Source organism: Fringilla coelebs (assembly GCF_963513975.1).
Source record: "Fringilla coelebs genome assembly, chromosome: 7".
Lineage (NCBI taxonomy): Eukaryota > Metazoa > Chordata > Aves > Passeriformes > Fringillidae > Fringilla > Fringilla coelebs.
The window spans coordinates 17,091,243-17,111,101 of record NC_140035.1 but is presented as its reverse complement, the minus strand read 5'-3'; the positions used below and the strand labels follow the sequence as shown (position 1 = coordinate 17,111,101).

General features: G+C 37.3%; 1 protein-coding gene across 1 annotated transcript in view; it reads left to right on the top strand.

The window, feature by feature from the left end:
• KCNH7 (potassium voltage-gated channel subfamily H member 7) overlaps nucleotides 1–13,662 on the top strand; it is a gene marked incomplete at both ends in the record, with an annotated part of 202,945 nt that extends 189,283 nt beyond the window's left edge. Inside the window, 4 exons of the mRNA XM_084209730.1 lie at nucleotides 4,498–4,749; nucleotides 9,402–9,567; nucleotides 12,556–12,748; nucleotides 13,396–13,662. Of these exons, the coding sequence (XP_084065856.1) occupies nucleotides 4,498–4,749; nucleotides 9,402–9,567; nucleotides 12,556–12,748; nucleotides 13,396–13,662 (878 nt within the window). The remainder of the gene's footprint in view (nucleotides 1–4,497; nucleotides 4,750–9,401; nucleotides 9,568–12,555; nucleotides 12,749–13,395) is intronic.
• Nucleotides 13,663–19,859: the final 6,197 nt, after the last annotated feature.

Below are 19,859 nucleotides of genomic sequence, written 5' to 3'. Positions count from 1 at the left end.
GCTGTCACTCCACACCTAACATCTCATTGTACTGAAAATGGCACAAAAGAATAAATGAAGGACTTCATATTCCCTTGACCTTTGAAATTCTTGGGGTTTTAAATGTGTCTCAAATTCAGTTATTCAAAACCTAGCTCTTTTCTAAGCCCTTGTAAAAATAGGGTCATGCATCCTTATGGAAAATTCAATAAGGACTTCAGTCCATTACGATGGGGAGGTTTCAGTAGCCTCTGCTGTTCCCTATTGCCAAAATCACCCAAACTTTCATGGGTCAGAGATGAAACATGGCAAAGGACAGACGAATTTACCAAACACCCCCAAGCAGTGCTGATACAGAACAGTAATTCAAAATCTCTGCAGTACAGTTCATTTCCTCCTCCACCATCACTATAGAATCTACTGGAAACTTTCAGCAAAATTGCCAGAAATTCTATAACAATGGAATCTCACTAGTTTACATCTATATTTATATCTAGCTTAATCATTATATCTACCCATAGTAGACTTAGGATCTCCCAAATGATGAATGAAATTGGAATTAAAAGAATCTTCCATCATTAAAAACAATCACAGAAAACATACAAACCTTTTTACTATTGAAAGATAAAATGTTTTAGCTTTCCCAAAATACTTCCAGCAACCTACTTTTCTTAGGATTTGGGATCTTCCTGCATAGTTACTAGACAGACATTTTTCCTTGGTCAAATACCACACACATATCTGACAGTAAATTTCTAAGTAGGGGGTCCTAAAGATAGGTGGGATATTTGAAGTGAACCATAATGACTAGAAGTGAGGAAGGAGGAGGAAAACAAGCATGTGCTAAAGAATCCAAGAACTTTCACAGCTCAGGTTTCAGAAGCCCCTGTAAGTCTTTGGCATTGTTTCAAATTTTGAAGTCTGACAGGTCAACAAACATGTAATTGAAGGTGATGAAGCAGGACATCTAGATTCACAAATTCAAGTGCCTGGTGGAATTTCAGGCAAATTATTAGATGGCTGAAAAGGGAGCAAATATTTGCCACCTTCTGAAACACTAGGCTACGTAGCTGGCTTAATGATGACAAATTCCAATTAATGAAATTAGAGCAGTATTAAACAATGCTGCTCCATAGGTAATGTATTGTTGACACTTTTGCCAATAGTGTTTGCAACAGACTGATATATTAAGATAAAGTATCTCTAGATCATGCAGACTGGCCCTTCTTGAGTAATGCAAAATTTCCATACTGCAATCCATATCACACAAAAGAAACGTGTCTGATGTCTGGTAACCATCCCATGAAGTAGGATTTTAATGCCAGTATTTCTGTGAGTCACTGTCATAGCTCTCTGACCCAGACTTGTGACAACCCCACTTCTTCCCTTCCTTTGCTCGCATATGTGCAAAAAGCAGGACACAATCCTTTTGATAATTACTTTGAAGATTTTGGAATTTACAGACAGCAAAGGTCAGAGGACACTGCCTATAAACTTGTCAGGCACCCAAAACACATAACACGCCAAAACAGTCCCATAAAAAGTTAAAATAATGTTTGTACATTTTGGTAAAGCAGGAAGTTATGAAAATAATCATCTTCAGTAAAACAGTTTCTAGCTGTTTCAGAATCAGAAAGTGAAATTTTTCATAGTGGAAAAGGAAAGAGAAAACACTAGAACTGGTGCAGCAGGAGGAGAGGAAGATGGGGTTTAATGATTACATTTGGAAGAACAGAAAGGGATAAATAAAACTTTTAAAACACTTTTCTGTGTGGCAGAAAGTGAACATATCCATACATATACAGTTAGATAAGTCTTCTTTTCTGGAAAATCCATTCCAAACCAACAACTAAATGTCATTACAAAGGAAGGAGAAACCGGAGAAATTCACATTCTGAAAAAAGCCCTACCTATCTATTATTTGTAACTTACTTTCCACTGAGCTACAGAGGCACTGCTAAGGTGTTGAGCAGAGGTACAGAGCTTGCACCGTTATCAGGTCCTGAAGAGTCAATAAAATAGAGCTGTTTCTATTTTAATTCATACCCTAGGTGCAAAGTGTCACAAGATTATCCTCCAGAGGGAATAATTTTTAGCATTAAATAGGAGCCTTTAAAAGAGAAAACAACTTTTGGCTCTCTGAGTATAGCCAGATGTCTAGAAGATAAAGCAAAGGAAGTAAAGCCAAAAATGTCCATTTTGAAATAGATCAGCTGATGAACAAATCTGATTTTAATAGGCAGGAGCCTACAATCAACAGATCTCTGCCTTCCTTCTCTTCTCATGCCAGTGAGTTCATAATACTTGAACAGCATTTGGAAAATAATGTGTTCTGTTGTTCTGCTATAGATGGAGGGATATCAACTGAATTACCCTAGTTTTTCAGCAGAGTAATTATTAGCAGAATCTGGCTTCATGTTTCTAAATATTTTAGTATTTTATGAATATAAGAGAGAAGACAGTCTGCTATATTTCAGCTGCTAAACAATTTTTTTCACTAGAGTCTCAATGACCCCATCTTACAATTAGTCCACTGCTTGATTTGTATTCCACAGGGTGTTCATTACAGCTGCCGTTAGTGCACAAAATCCCATGAACATATAAAATTACCCTAAAAATTGGTAATTTCAAGCTTTCATTAGAAGGTCTTTTTCACAGGTTGAAGTCAGTCAACCATTAAGTAATTAAGGCAATTTACTGTAGCATGACTATGTTTTCAATATATTCCCACAAGAAATGCCATGGGAGACATCTATAATAAAATTTTCTTGTGAAGCTTTCTTTTGCATTTGTACTGTTTTGGAGATGGAATTGCCGAGAACATGGCACTTGAGTCTGAGCATCCCCCAAGAGCTTTTACACTGCCAGTCCATTTGAAGTTGTTTTGACAATTTTGGAGCAATTGAGCATCATCAAAATCACTTAGAGCCAGTAGTCCTGCTTAACAAAAGTCCAGTAAAGTCATCTCTGTTTGGGTTTGCGTTAATCGTGCTTGGAGGCTCTAGAGGGTACAGGTACAGAAGACCTGCTTTGCTATTGGGTTTATTTTGCTTTGTTATTGGGTTTATTTTTTTTACCATTACCTGCACTCACTGCTCACAGACTTCTGGACCCTTGAAGGGTGCTCTTTTACAGATACTGCATTCTATTTATATGGAGACAAAGACAGTCAGATGAAGCCACAGTTTCATTTCCTTATAGTGACCAGAAAACAGAGAAGAAACCTAAGGAATATACAGAATGTTGGATTAGCCACTGCTGTAGGCTATAAAGACTCCAGATATTTTAGAACCATGTTGATTAGTAATTAGCACAAAGCAGATGGGAAATCATGCTGTCTCCCCAGGAACTTAATGCAAACTAGTTACAGTATTTATATGATGTTGAGACTACTCAGCTAAAATGTGTTTTAAATAAATAGCAGAACTGAAATTATCTTGACATTTTAGTTAAAAATAGGTAAAACCAAATATTGAATTGGAAATTAGCTTCAAGTTTATGCTGAAAAGAGATTAAGATTTCTTTATATTAATAAATAATTATTCTAGGGTTTAAATCCTATTTCATTTTTACAATATGTTTTTAAAGTTATCTCTTTAAATCTAGGCTTACTTGCCATTTCTTAAGAGGATTAAATCTGCTCCTGCTCCTGCTCACTACAGACCTTGAATATGAATAATGAAAGATTCATTCTCAACTTGACTGGTATACTGCTACCATATATATCACAGGATGTTGTTTACTTTTGTTATTCAAAAGATTGGATGTTCAGAGAATTCCAGTCCTAAAGACTAAGGAATCTGGCCTACTTTGCAAAGTTGTTTTGAAGTGATCCCATAAGCCAGACTAGGAACTCCCTCCTTTTATTTCTCCCAGTCATATCAACCTTGTAATAAATATGGAGAAACATGTTCTCTGAGAGCATATTTTGGGGATGAGTGTTCATTAATACCTCTAGGATTAATTGGAGGTAATTGATTAATGCTTCTTATGGGAAAAGAATAATCAACAAATATTTTCTCATGTGAGAGTAACTTAAATGAGTATTTCTGATACCAAGTCTACCATACATTACTGTTAGCCTGTCAAGACTGTAATAAATGCCCGATAATGAGAGTAATTGGAAGACAGGATGAAATACTTCATATTTCATAAACTTTGGAATATAAGGCTTCCTCAAATTTCATCCTCACTATATAAAAAAAAGAGTACACAGGAAAGTTGTTTTGGATAAAGCCTTTGTTGGTTTGATACAAACAAGTTTTGCAAAATGAGTTATGGTTTATGGACTAAGAATACACACATACAAATGTCTTCCAGGACCTCAAAAGAAATATAAAACTCCTCTGACAGAAGAATAAAAAAAGGGTTTAAAGTATTTTTTTTTCTAATAGACAGAGAACTTCCTCCTTGATATAAGAATCGTGTCCATCCTCAGACCATAACAAACTAGAATAAACTCTAAATAATTGCTTATTTTTGTATACAATTATTTCTCTTTCACAGATTATTTCAAAGAGAATGATCAGAGTGATCCTGAACCCTCAGGAGACAGTACAAGATACTATCAGTCTATTAAGAAACATTTTGAGGAGAAAAAAAGTGGGTCATCATCTTTTGTGTCCTCCATTGAAGATGAGCAAAAGCCCCTGTTCTCTGGGATAGCTGATTACCCATCTGTAACAGAGAAAACCACAGAGATGGACTTTGAAGAAATGGATCATGACACAGAAGAAATTCTTATGGACAAAAGAAGCAGTTCTTGCAAAGGTAATCCAGCTGTTTCTATTTAGTAAAATTTGAGCAGACATCTTTTTAGTCTGATTAACAAAAATAACTTTCTGAATGGTTCTCTTGATTCTTTACATAATATTTACGCCAAAAATCTTAACAAAAAATATCTTAGATCAAAAATCATTATTTCTCAAAAGTATTAATATAGTTTAATTCAGTGGGAACTGGATTACAGTTCTGTGGGACTGGCTTGTACAACCTCCAAAAGGTCATTATATGTTTTGCTACAAATCATCTTGTAACTGAACTACACAAGTAATTTAAACAAACTCTACAAAATTTTCCATTGGTATTGGACTCCATGGAGTGCCCATTGATGATAGCTGCTCTCAAAGCAGTACAGTATCTCCCAAAGGGTATTTATGTGCCAGGGTTGATGGCAGTAAAAAACTGTAGAAAATGAGAGCCAGAGTAGCTAAACCTAGTGATAGTTGCACACACACCAAAAATATGTTTTCAGATAACTAATTTTATTCACTGCATTGACAAGGCACAACAAAAATTAAATGAAAAAAAATCATAATAGCTTGAAAGAAGGCTACCCTGTCTTGCTGCACCTGTTGGCTAAAGGAGTGCTATTACACCAAACAGAAGAAAATCATGACTTCCATAAGTAACACACAAGAATAAAGATCTGAGCTTTTGTATATGACAAATGATCAAGAACTATTTAACAATCTCAGATACTTTTACATAGACTTAAATCACGTAATTAAAATTACATCTAATATACTAAAATATTAATTTTCTCAGTGATGTGAAAGGAAATTAATGAAAAACCCTATATTAATATACAATTTAAGTATCACTGCAAGTTCATTCATTATTCTTTCCATCTGAAGGGAAGAACTACATATTTATTGTTTAATACTGTTTTCCTCAGCAGTTTCCATTGAGACAATTTAACCATTTAACCATCATTTAATAAACTTTAGGCTTCTAGGCTGTCATTTTAAATAAGCCTGATGATTAATCAGACCACACAATGATTTTAACATCTCAGAAGTATGAATATGTGAAGTCTGGTCTCTTCAAGTTAAGGCCCTATAAATCCATGCCACATAAACTTGTTGCATACATACTGCATTGGAAACCTTTCCTTCCCCCTACCAATAGCCAGAAATGTGTCCTTGCAGCTATAGCAACATTTTCCAAGGCAACCTATTGCAGATTTTATTTGAGCTAAATTTAGCATATCTAAAGGTTACAAATTTTGATTAAGACCACATTCTTTTTCCCACTTTGTAATTTAGCCCTTCTAGTAATGTTTTGCAAGTAATGAGCTTTATTACAACATTTATAAAACCTTCAAGGTCAATAAGATTAGCTTTTCATGATACATGTCTAAAACTAAATTCTTACTTCTGCTATTAGAGATTGATTATAATTTACCACAAGAGTAGTTATAAACATAATGAACTTGTGAAAAAAAACCTCTGCTTTTATGTATCCTCATATATTATAGTGTCTTATAAATCTTGGATACAAATGCACTTGTATAAATCTAGTCTAATTCATTACCATTGTGACTGATACACATTTAATTATTTTTTGTTTTGTTTTAAGCCTTGGTCATTACTTCTATGAATGGAAAGAAAATTAAAAATTCATTGTGTAATTTGGCAGAAGCGGTATAAACATCTCTCCATAATCTTAGAATGCAACTTGAAATTTTGGACATATAGCTCTTTTGTGTAGATCTGAGAATTTTTATGTAGCTGTTAGCTCTATGTAAAAGAAAAATGCTATTTTCACTTGGTCATTATTTGGGCTAAAAGACTGATTCTTCAATTCTTCTGATGAACCTAGTTATACATTTATTGACTTAGTTCCCAGTCTAAGATTCTTCAAGCCCAGGAAGACCAGAGTTGGTTACACAGTGGCAGCTGCTGATGGGCTTTTCTGGTTTTACTAATGAACATGGAATACCTAAAAAGACACTTAGATGAGTTTCACCACATTTTATAGAGTATTAACTTACTTATGGTGTGTGAACTTATTTTGTTTTTTCAGTGCCAAATCATTTGCTTTGTCACAAATTAAGCATCAATTACAATAGTCTCCAAATACATATTCTGGGACAAAAACAGCTGTGATTTCTCCAGGACAATCCATGGCATTGAAAATCTGTGATTTTAATGAATGACTTATTGTTTTAGATAACCAACATCTTTTTTTTACAACATTGATGTTTTTACAAGACAATAAAAAGCAATTAAATGCTCCTGAAATCCACTGTTTATAAGTCGACTGGATTTACATAACCCATTGCACCTAAACTCATAGTTTGAAACTTCACCCCTCAATTTTTCATAGTATGCTTCATTTAGTTTGCTGAGAGATTTCCAGCTTTTCCTTGGACATTGCAAATAGTGCCATGTGTGCTTCCTAAAACCAAATTACCAAATGCTTCTGTGACACCCTTTATGTCTTTCTTTCCATTGGCTTAAGTTCCTGAGAAGCAGAACAGGTTTCTGTGTAGCCAAGATGAAATTTCTTTCCTCTTGCTTCTGCCCAGTGCATAAAATCAGTTCCTGGTCGTCACACAAAATTCAAACACTCTACAGCTCCAGGAAACCTTCTACCACCTGCTAACTAAAGATCAGATAATACAATAATGACCTTTGTCTGATAAAAACAAACAAACAAATAAACAAAAAAGACAGAGAGGGAAGAAAATCTCTTACACTTGGAATCATGTAGTGAGAGCTCCCCTTCCTGGCTAAATCTACTTAAATACTAAATCTGAGTGGGAACTTCTTTTTTTTTTTTTTTTTCTTAGAGAAACACTGCTCAATGACATGTTTGAAAAGGATTAGCTATTACCATTTGGACAAAGCTCTTACATGTCACCCACACTGTGGGGTTTTTACTCTTCTCTTTGAAACATGGCTCTAGCTGCTATGGTTACTTAGAAAAATTTCACAAGTGTGGAATGAACATACCTTTGCTGAGTTAACAGCATGTAGTGCCAAGAGAAGTGTAAGGAGAAGCTCTGAGCAAATCATTCAGGGACTGATGTAGGATTCAAATCCAACTGCAGTCAAGGATTTTGCCCAGCTGTATGCTGAAGCAGCAGCCTGGGTGCAACAAGTTTAACTTATTGTACAACTTACTGTAGTTAAATAATTACAAATACAACTCTAATGGGAAAAGTATTGAGCAGATCTTAAAATTTAAACAGCCTTTTTTTATCACATCAAAGAAGAAGGAGTGATTCTGACCAGTTTTGACTGTTTACATGACTGAATAACTCAGAGTGAACAAAGGCTATGAGGAGCAGGGTGAGCTGTAGAAAAAGCACTATTCAACCTATATCACCCTTAGGCTCTGCAAAGGTCACAGCAAGATCTCCATTCTATACTTGGTACGTGCAACAAGTATATCCCCATGATAACTGAAGCGTAACCTTTCAACAACTTGGTGAACAGGAGAAATGGCATAGAGCCAAGAATGTAACTAATTAATAAATCCACAGATGCGTAAATTAAGTAAACTGAGAGAGAAAAGAGAAATAGCCCAAACCAGAAGTCCAAGCAAAAGGAAAGAGTGTCCCTGAGCTCTGTTTGGTAGTCATGTGTAGTGCTTGGTCACAGAGATCCAAGAACTGGGAGGGTCAAGAGGGATGAAATTTGGGCACAGCAGGTATAGGGTAAGACCTGGAATAATCATCATCATTTTTTTTACAAGGGGCTGGTGCTAAAGAAGCAAATATAAATTACTCATATAAGGAGTATTTTTAGATACATCATGTTTACCATGAAGCTTCATTTAATATCAAAGTGATCTTTGGCTGACCCAGAAATGCTGATTATTTCATTCTTTTAGGAGCCTGAAATCCTTAACCAAAATGAACAGGCACCTTTCAGCCCACAGTACCGTAGGAGTTTCAGAGATGTGCTTTACACAGAGGTGAATGTATTGGGTGGGAGAGTAGCGATACTAAAAGCAACATCAATGAAAATCAATTTCCTTTATGAGAATGATAAGCAGTATGAGCTGTATTAAATGGCCCTTGTCTCAGAGAAAACATACTACACTTCATCACCCTAAGTAGTGTTACAGTTATGGGTAAGAAAGGCAGCTCCCTGAGACCTTCCTCTAGAGGGGACATTCCAATGCACTGTACCACATGCCCAGTGCTGCAAATTCAATGCAGCGAAGAACTAAGCAGAACTAACACTTCAACAGCACATTCAAGGGCAAGAGAAAGCATCTTAGGCCTCTGAAGCATACTATTAAAGATATTCAAGTATATCATGTAACTCCTTTAGGTTAGAACAAAATTTCTACTTTCAATGAATCAAAAAAATTGCTAAAAAAACAGTGAGAAAATTTGGGATCCATTTGTAAAATAATAGAAACAAAACTAAAGAGAAGCCATTGAGTGGCAGAACTCTGATAATGCTGACTAGAAAAAGCTGCTTGTTTATTTGCAGCTTCAAAATGTTAGCATGTGTGTGACCACTTTTATCTTTCCTTAAGGAGTGTTAAGAAACAAAAAGAGATGTTCAGTCTCTCTGGCCAATGTACCAATTAAACTTTCAATGTTTTGAGAAGCTCAGTAAGTGGGATGCTTGAGAAGCATCAACTTTATCTGTTGTGGTTTTGTTGTTTTTCTTAATCAGACATCAACAAAAGAAACTGGGAACAGGAGAACATCCAGGAGTACCAGGACTCCCCAGTTCAGCCAGCATTATCCCATGTTACATGGGGAATCTGTGAAACTGAAAGTGATTTTATATATGGGGAAGTGGAGAATCGATTAGATTTACTTCAAGAACAACTTAACAGGTAAAAATAAAGAGAAAAGAGCCTATGTGTGAAAGTGTACATAATACAACTGATATTGAAGATGCTACAAGAGGAATGAATTTCTGCAGGAAGTTTCCAAAAGCATTCAGATCTTCAGAAGCTCAAAAGTACAAAAATACACATGATGGGAATATCACTTTTTTGTGTGTATGTATTCTGAGGAGGCTGTATATCACCTAAGTTAGGCTTTCCAGAATCTTGGAAAAACCAATTCTGGGAAATGTGGGTACACAGTTTTTAAACGTTGCCAGAATATTCATGTCTTTTGCCTCTAGGTACGCACATTAGCTACTCTGAATGGCTTTGCAGTAGAGCCCTTTTCCTCAGCTGACAGTTTTGTACCAGCTTTTTAAACACAAAGTTGTGCTGAGATGCCTCAAACTGTTAAATTTAAATCTCACCTCACCAAGAGTGCTGTTCCTAGATCACAGAACCATCTAACAATTCGGGTTAGAAGGGACATTAAAGATCACCTAGTTCCGACCCCCTGCCATGGGCAGAGACACAAAACAGCAATTTTCAGTATCTTCAAGATCTGAAGTACTTTTTCTTTCCTGGAGACTCAAAGTACACCAGCTGTCTGCTTTTTAAAATGTATTGCAGATGAATTCCCTTTTTGATATGTTAACTCTTTTTGCAACTCTATAATAAGTAAGACATGGGAGTATGCAAAGGCATAATTCTTATACCTGTTACAACAGAAAAATTATACTTTCTTTATCAGAGTCTAATATCACCTTTGCTTAATATATTACTATTTACTGGCAGCTAAGCAGCACAGCTTAGAGCATCTTAAAAATATGGTTACACAATTTTGATCCATCCTGCACTGTAATTTACCACTGTAACTTCACTTAATTTTAAATTGCCCTATGCTCAGGACCATTGATTTTTTCATTATTTTTACTCTGTAATTCCATTACTTTTAATATTTTTCCATGACAAACACTATGACACACACTCAGTCCTAATCACACTTTAGTAGCTATTCAGTGGCATTCTGTGCTGTATATTTTACCAATCAGTTTAAAGCCAAGTTAACTGCATATTGATTCCTTCATCCACCAGAAGCCAATCAAACAAAAGTATTTTTCATTCCTGAATATGACATAATGCATTAAAAAGACGTTTTTAACACTTAACCCAAAACTGCTGTAATTTCTAGTTAAAGTCGAGTAACCTAACTGCAAATGTCGCATAACTAAATGTCTGCAGGATCCCCACCAACAGTATGTAGTCTTTTGGTAACATTTCATTTCCTGAAACCTTAAGCTCTCAAAACCGAAGTTATACCTCAAAGTTACCATCGTTTTATCATGCAAGTTGTCGGTATTTTCTTCTGCCAGAAAATATGATTGTTGCTGATAAAGTAAGAATTAAATTTTTATGTATTTTATTATATCACTTTATTCTTTAAACTATTCACAAGTTTTTAAAGCTTTTCATGCTTTTGATGTTTGGGGCCTTGCTCGGTTTTCAACTAATGTTACAGACAATATCCTTTCCTGCCTTTGTCACTTCTGACTTGCTAGCTTAAAAAGCATGATCACTTCTCCCTGAATTTTTCCATGCCAAGTTGAGGCTTGGCATAACACTCAATTATTAAATGGATATAGAGGGCTGGAAAGCCCCCTGTGTACAAGGAATATGTCCCTAGAGTTATCTGTTTCTCTTTAAGCAGTTGGAATTTCATGGACACTATGGGCCAAGCATTTAAGGTTCTCCTATTTGTCTGGGTAGCATGGATTTGTTTTAAATTACAGAGAATGGAAAGTGAACCTTTATATGCAATGATGATGAAAAAACACTACCAGAGACACTCTTTCATTTGAAGTACAAGGAAACATTCAAGTACTATCAAAGTAAGAGGGGAGCAATTTTAGAGTGAATTCAAAGCCAAAAATAATCTTCAATGCATATCCTCCAATGCTGAGGGGTTAAGGCCCAGGTATAGCATGAATGATACAGGCAATAGACAACTCCAACAGGATAAAAAAATAACATCAGTGCAACACATGGTAAAAGCAAAAATCTGACAGCACGGGATCAATTCAGCTACCATAGGGAGCCCAAGTAGTAACATTCACAACATTAAAGGCTGCTGACAAAGATCTGTTTACTCTGTCAGAAGCTCAGTTGCTGTACAGAAGGCTGTATTATCTGCATTACCATCTGTCAGCATGTGCTGTAGCCTTCCAGCAGCTGGGAAGGTACAAAAGGCATTACCTTTTCCTGAGTTTGTCACAAATTTTGGCAAGACCATTTAAAAACCATTTCAGTGCTATGGAATTGTAAGTATGAACAAAATAATCAGCTCAAGTGTTTCAGAAGTCATACACAAATTTATAAAAAGGTGAAAAACATTTTTAAATGTACAAAATTTGAACATTAGAAATGCTGACATTAATTCTGAGGTCTGCATAAGTTTGAATAAATTTTCACAGTAATGAGAATTGGGCAGTTGGATTTTTAATGGTTTTGGAAGCATCTTTCTTTTTCTAACTGTGGAAAAACACAAATGTGATTTCTGCTTAGTTCAGTGCATTGTATCAGCATGTCAGAATTCATTGTCAGATGCATCAAAATAATGTCCCATGCCCAGCCAGCACATATCAATTTAGTTACAATGAAGAGAATACATTTATTCCAGTTATTTTCTACCAGATACCCAGTCCCCTGCGTTGCTTCTTGTTGCAAACCTAAGGCACAGTAATGAACACATTTTTAGTGTGGCAAAAGCCAGAGAAAAGCTCACAGGTATGTTCTGCAAAGGAAAGGGAGAACCAGAATCTTTGGAAGGGCTCCGTACTCCCTCTACTGTTCTCTCTTATTTAAGACATGTTCAAGCCACAGCTAGCAATGGTTTTACTGGTAAACTGCAGGTGCCTCTTGAACACCTTTGTAATCAGTGTGTAAAATACACCTCTTCCTGGCCATGAGCTAACTGATTTCATGTTTCCTCTCTAGGCTCGAATCCCAAATGACTGCTGATATCCAAACCATCCTGCAGCTTCTGCAAAGGCAGTCAGCGCTCATTCCACCTGCCTATAGCATGGTGACAGCAAGTGCAGAGTATCGAGAGCCAGCAGTCCGGGTCATACAAAAGCTGCAACCTGCAGCATCAATTAAAACAGACAGAAGTTTCAGTCCTTCATCTCAGGTAAGTACATGTCCATATGATCAAAAGAGGCTTCCTAGTCTTTTAGGAGGAAGAAATGCACCAGTCTGGTGCTGGTTCACCAGTTTAAGGAATATGAAATTATTATTTTGACCAAGCACCTCCACAGTGGCCTTAAACACCACCGTTTCAGAAGCCACATTTTCTATGAGGGTTGTAGAGATTCATACAATGATCTTATAATTAGACAGATTTACTTCATTGTCTTTTTTTTTTAATGAAAGTTAGCAGAAAAGGAATCCAAGTGGTTAGAATGTTCAGAATTACACAATTCTGGAGTTATGCTCTTAAACAGAACTTCCTATTCCAGAATATTGATATCCATACTCTTAGACTGGGTCTCAAGAGTAATCAGTCCCACAGAAAGGGCTGCTAATATGTGTATCTTGATGTCATACTAACAAGTCTGAGGGGAGGAAAAGATAGCCAGATTCTACAAATAATCAGCAGAATTGCATACAATTACATTAAATCAAATGCAGTACCATGTAAAAAAAATATTTCTATACTGTTTAATTTTCAAAAATTATTTTCCGTCAGCCATCTGAATGTGCTAATTTTGAACAGAACAAGGGCCTGGAAGAGACTGATGTAATTATTACCATCTTGTTTTTTCTCTTCCCTTACAGTGTCCTGAAATTTCAGATGTTGAAAAATCAAAACTGAAATCCAAAGAATCCTTCTCAAGTGGAGTGCATCTGAACACAGCCTCAGAAGACAACGTGGCTTCTTTTTTAGACCAAGAGCATGACCAGTCTGTAGAGCCACCCCCACAGCCTTGTAAAACTTGTCTCCCGCCAATTAGGCACCCTTCCTTGCCAGAATCTTCACTAAGCACTGTAGGAATCTTGAGTCTTCATAGGCATGTTTCTGATCCTGGTCTTCCTGGGAAATAGTACTTTTATACTATTACTTCACATAAAAATGTAAGTGCTTTTAATGGCTGTTTCTCCTTTTTTTTTTTTTTTTTTTTTTTTAATGTATTTAAATCCTCTATACTTGACTCAGGGGCTACAAGGAATATACCATTATATGCAAAAGTACTGTATATTTTCCTAAATCTGAAGCTTGTAAGGTAAAGTTGAGCAGTTCGGATGTAAATATATATATACACACACTAACTGTATGTTCCAAATGTAAAACTGCCAGCATTCTCAAGGCACCTTATATTTTTATTTTTTTTAATAACATGCATGTTCTGAAATTACAGTTTACGTTGCATGGAGATTACCATTTACTGCTGTCATGGAAATAGTATTTTATTGTGGATATGTCTTCAGATCAAATAGGAGACCAATAACAATAATTCACATAGAAAAACTCCTACCTGACCAAGCTAAAATTCAAGAAAAATGCTCTTCTAGCTCACTTTTGAAACTTGATTTATCTTTCTTGTAGTGAGCTTTTTCTAATACATCACAATGAGTCTGAATCTAAAGAAAGAATAAGGTAGCCAAGTCTTCTGGGCTTGAAACAATTACGACAGAGAACACAGCCTCCTTCCAAACTAGTTGAAGTAGGGTAGTATTTTAACAGAGAGGAAAACTGCCATATGGTGGAAAGTATCACCATAGGTCACATCCACACAACCACATTAAATTGAATCATTTGTTTCCATCACATATTGGGTTTTGGTTTTTGTACTGTTATTTTTTTAATTGCATCATAGAATTCAGCTGTGATGAGCAGACAGGTACTCTTCATCTGTCACACAAACATAATCAAATGCAATAAATCTAATTTCTATGTAATGCAGAAGACTGTGTTCCTTTTGTTCAATACAAATTATTAACAATGTTTTAATTTAAAAATATTTTACACATTTTTGTTTTATAATTACTAGGGTGGCTGTTTGCAGTTACCTCTTTGTACTGACTGGCCCCTCTACAATGCTCACACACACACCTCACACGTGCCGTGGACGTGTGCATGTGTGTATTTTATAGATGTACATAGGTGCGTGTGTATGTGTATGTGTATATATATTTATATACACACATACACACAAGTGTGTGTATATACCTACACTCACATGTAGGAGTATAGATATAGAGCTATATATATATATGTATATATGTAAAATCACTTTCAGGAACAATTGTAAACTTTCTTATTACAAAATGAGTAAGCTTAGCTTGTGTCCAAAGCTGACTACATTAGAATAAAATGATCTAAGGTCTGTAGGCTTTAAATACAGTATGTACTGTATGTGCATAATGTTTTGTGAATACTTAGATTTAATTTTATTAAAATATTATTCTGCTTCAAATGTTGTGTTTATTTTAGAAGGAAATTATGTTTTTATTAGTGCTTTCAAATATTTTTAAATGTCCATATGATTTTCTAATCTTATAGCTTTAATGTGAAATTCCTCTAGCATGAGTACTGTTTACAGAAAAGCATGTAATCCAGTTAGAGGGGAAGCACATAAATTTTACCTAAAACCAAGTTAAGCCCTCTGTCCTAAATCAGTGCTACAGAGAGATGCAATAGTGGCTGTCCCTCCCATAAATACATGCCTTGTATGTTGGGGTCAGAATGAAACATGACACTTCAGTCATACACAGCCAGTAGATAAACCTAAGGTGGGTAAATCTTTCCTTATTTAAATTTAGTGTGAGTGTTAAGCTACTGAGCATGGCTCTGCTTTACCTTTGCTTTTAAGGATACCAAAATAAAGTCAATACCTTTGTCACTCAAAAGATAAACCAACCCTCCCCATACAAGATCAAATTTTTTACTGCCTCATACTACTCTTGATTGTTGAAAGGTCCAAATGGTACAACAGGCTGACTGTTCTACCATGATGACAGGTGGGCTGAACTGCTCACTGCCTTGCAGGATCAGATCCTAGTATCAGGAAAATTAATCCACAAACAACAGAGATTTATGTCCAAAAAGGAGACAGACGACTCCTGCAACTTGATTAGAATAAAGGGAGGGAGAGTTCCCCGGGACACACGCCTGTGGGGTTTCTCTCTGTTTCGGAGGGTGCAGCCTCCTTTCATCCTGAACTCCCGGCCGCAGGTTGGCCTCTCCCTTACCCCACTGGCTGAGATACTAGGCAGGTACCGCCTTCCCAAACTCCCTAACACATATCCCTCCTTGAGCCTGTCGTTTTACCCCGAAGTTCAGAAGCTCAGGCTCGTGCAGACCCTTGCCTGTTTCAGGAGCAAAGCTGTCTGGGCTCTGCAACAAACTTGCTGCTTGAGGTTAGTAAAGACATTGAGACCCATTTCAAAGATGTTAACACCCATACCCTCATCCATGGAATTGTTTGTAAAGACATTAGCACACATCTTTCCTCCCACGAGGGACCAGTCAGAATCTCTGCCTGCATATACTTCAATTGAAACAGGAGTGTTGGATAACAAATACCTTCTGGGAGGTTTTGTTGTTTGGGTTTTTTGAAATAGCAAGTGTTAAGGAGTTCTGCTCTATCTCAGCTTGATAACTAACACTTATGTCTGTTAACAGAAACAAGTTAGCACATTTTCTAAAAAGGCATTTGTTATGCTACATTCTAAAAAATCTGGTATAAAATAAAAATAAAATTAATGAAAAAAGTATAATGCATGAGCATTGCTTTACAAAAGGCCTTTTGTCCAATTTTATCACCTGGTATTTCTCATTACTGCAAAGAGATTGAGCAAAACTGGTGGCCTGAGGAAGGAGTATTGGGGAGGGAAGAGTGACAACTACTGCAGTCAGTCAAAGTGAAGGAAAAGCTACACTTACTCTGGTTTTTTGGCTCAAAGAGACTTTGTTCCTTCATTTGTCCTTGTACCAAGGAAAAAGAATCTCAAATGGGAGCAAATAAGGGAGACTTCTTAAAGTTATGGAGAGTCTAAGCTCCCTGCCAAGGAATGCAGAAAAGATAAAAGTGTAGTTGCAACACTCTAGCTGCCCCTTCGTTGCCACAGAAAGATCTGGCTTCTCAGGTAACTTCTTTTCTTGTTGAGGTTCAATGAAGACCCACTGCTTAAACATTTTTTCTTCCAGAAACAGGTAAAAACCAGTGAGTATGGAATTTATTAATTTTCTAAACAGCAAAAAATGCCCCTTTTATTCGCAGGTGATTTTTTCTGGGGTTTTGTTTTGGTTTTTTTTTGGGGGGGGGAGGCTTTTGAAGGGGTGGGCCTCCCTATAAATCCAGTCTAGTTTTCACTTGATAGAAATGGGTCTGTGTTATCCAAATCAAACTAAGAATAATAATGTTAAGGGTTGTATGCCCAACCCAGTTGTGACATATCCATAGAAGCTTTCCAAACTTTAGGAGCAAGTTTTGGCTTTGCTTGAACTTAGGAACCTTTGGCTATGTAAATTAAAAACCTGTGGCTAAAAATACATATGAATTATAAGCTGTAGATATAGAGAAGTCTCCTGGCCATTCAGGAATAGCTAAAGTAACTGAAGTACAAAAGCAATGGGGACAATCACTTCAAATGTGAGAGGGGAAACTGCACAGATCAGCACAGCTCTTGATGAAGTTAATTGGCTCCTACCAGTTATGGGTGTAGTTCAACATTCAAAGCAAAGGAAAGGTTGTGATGCTTTATGACAGTTAAGTTGCGCAGCAACCTGAACTATTTTGATGTGCACATTCATCTACAGGCACAGATTTACTGTAATACACAGTAGTCATGTGTCTTGACCCAACTGCTGTTTCCTGGAAGCATACACCCAACTGTAGGTCGCTTTTCTTCCGTGTTCCCTTGCTGTTCACTTTGCAAATGCATTTTCTGGTCTCCCTCCTCACTGCTGGCTCGCTACAGATGAACCTCTCTTGCCTTTTCCTGCTGTAAATTGTGCCCTAGCAATTTCATCTCTCTGGTGAGCACTCATCAAAGTTCCTGTCTCATTCACCAGCATCATAAGTAACATACAAATAGCTGAAATGCACTGCTTGGCATAGCCTCTGGCTGCCTGCTGAGGGGAAGCAACTTGAGTCTTTCCCACTGATAAATTGTAAGTTTTCCTATTGGAGATGCTGAGCTCTAAAATGCTGAACACAAATAGAATCTCAGGAGACTGCAATACCAGCACAGCAGAAGGAACGATTCTTCCCAGGACTGGTGTACTTAATACCACACCTGCAGATCAGCACCCCTAATCTTCCCGTCCTCTCTGTTAAATATTCTTTATAAATATTCACACACTGTGAGCACTGTGTAAGAATGTACACTACACGGTGCAGTGCGGTGATGTGCTGTGCAGAGCTGGGCTGTACAGTGCAGTGCTGTGCAGTGCAATGATGTGCTGTGCAGTGCTGTGCAGGGCGATGCGGTGCTGCAGCCGTGGCGGCCGGGCCACGTCCCGGCTTCCCCCCTTCCCCCCTGCGCTCTGGCCGAGCAGGGAAGGGCAGCGTCGGGTCTGTAGCGGGGCCGGGCGGCGGCCCGGCGCAGCCCTTGTGAGAGCCGAGGGGAAAGCCGAATGCTCCTCCCCTGCACTGCCAGAGTGACTGCGATGAACCCTGACACCAATTTCAATTACACCTGAAAGGGTCAAAGGTCTCAGAAATTGGTGTAAACGTCCAGGAGAGCGATGGTCAGGGTATTTCCATTATTCGTGGTCAGTGCAGGAGCTCAGCCATCATCTGTGCAACCTCACACTAGCTGGAATAAACAAGTAACATTCTTTATCTCTGAAAGTCTCAAATGTCCTTTTAATGTCTGCAAACTCTTAGAGCCAGTAAAGGATTGCTTTGGAATTAATATACAGCCTTATTTACCACCACAGCATACACAACAAAGCAAACACACAACACATCTGCACAAACCGAGTCCTGCGGGCTCCTAAGACTGAGCAAGGAAGGCTCATGTGTCTTCCAGCTAAGGTGCTGGAGACAGAAGAAAAAGTAATAGGGGGAAAGAAATCTTTCAAGGGAAACTTGCATAAAGTAGAAATGGAAAAGTAATGATGAAGTAACAGTGAAACTAGAGACAAGCATAAGAAAGATGAAATGAAAGTAAAAACAAATTAAGTTCTACAAAAGAAGCCTCCAGCTGAAGGAAGCTCCTCTGAGAACAGACTACTGCAGCAGATCTCAACGTGACCAGCAGCAGAGGGTACAATTTGAACTACAGAATACTTTAGGCTGGGAAAGGACCTCTGGAGATAGCTGGCTTTCTTTTAAAAGCAAGACATTTAATCAAGGACACTGTCAAGCAAAGTGTTGAATAATTCTATTGAGGAAACTTCTGCTACTTCTCTGAGCAATATATTCCAATGTCTAATTGTTTCTAGAGTTGATAATACTTTCTTCTTACACCTAGAGATAATTTCCTCTAAAGAAACATATTCCAATTCCCCTTTGTCCTGTGTACCCCAGTGAAGAATCATCCAACTTTTAGGAGCTGAAGAACTGCTGGTGTCCCAAGACAGGTTCTTTCAGCCAGTTTGCAAGAGGCTGATCTACACAGAGAATCAAGGTATTTGATTTATTTACAGTTCTGCCTTGCACAGAAAGAGGTGCTTGGTGGTAAATTGACAAAGTAAGCACCATGACTGTCAACATTTTTTTTACATTTTAGAAGACAAAGGCATTAAAGCTCATTGGCTACAAGTTACAAAGTTTTTCATATTAATTAGTATTCTTTTTTCTATTGGTTAAACTATTCCCTCGCTTCTTATGCAGATTAGTCCACATGCCCAGTCTTTCTTCTTCTGAGTCAGTGGTTTCCTAGATCGGTGGTCTGTGAATCAGTGGTCACAACCTCCTCATGCCAGAACCTTCTACCCAGTCAGAGCCCATCTCAGCACAATTGCTGAACTGTCTTCATTAGCTTTTTTTCTTACCTTGGGAGTTCTGCCAAGTGTCCTTGAGGCCCGTAAATTCTGTTCTTTGGTTCTGCTGTCAGTGATACGTCCTTATTCCCAAGCTTTGTTAACCTCCCCCTAGGTCTGAGATCATTGAAACATACCCAAGCCCTAGACCTTCACAAGGCAATTTTACTAACAAGTAAATTCTCTTTCTAACACCCAGATATCATTTTGGTTGGATCTTGCCTGAGCTTTACTTTCTCCAGGCTTTGTAAATGTAGCTCTTTCAAACATGTGACAGGCTCTCCAATCCTGCTGGCCTCTGGAGTCC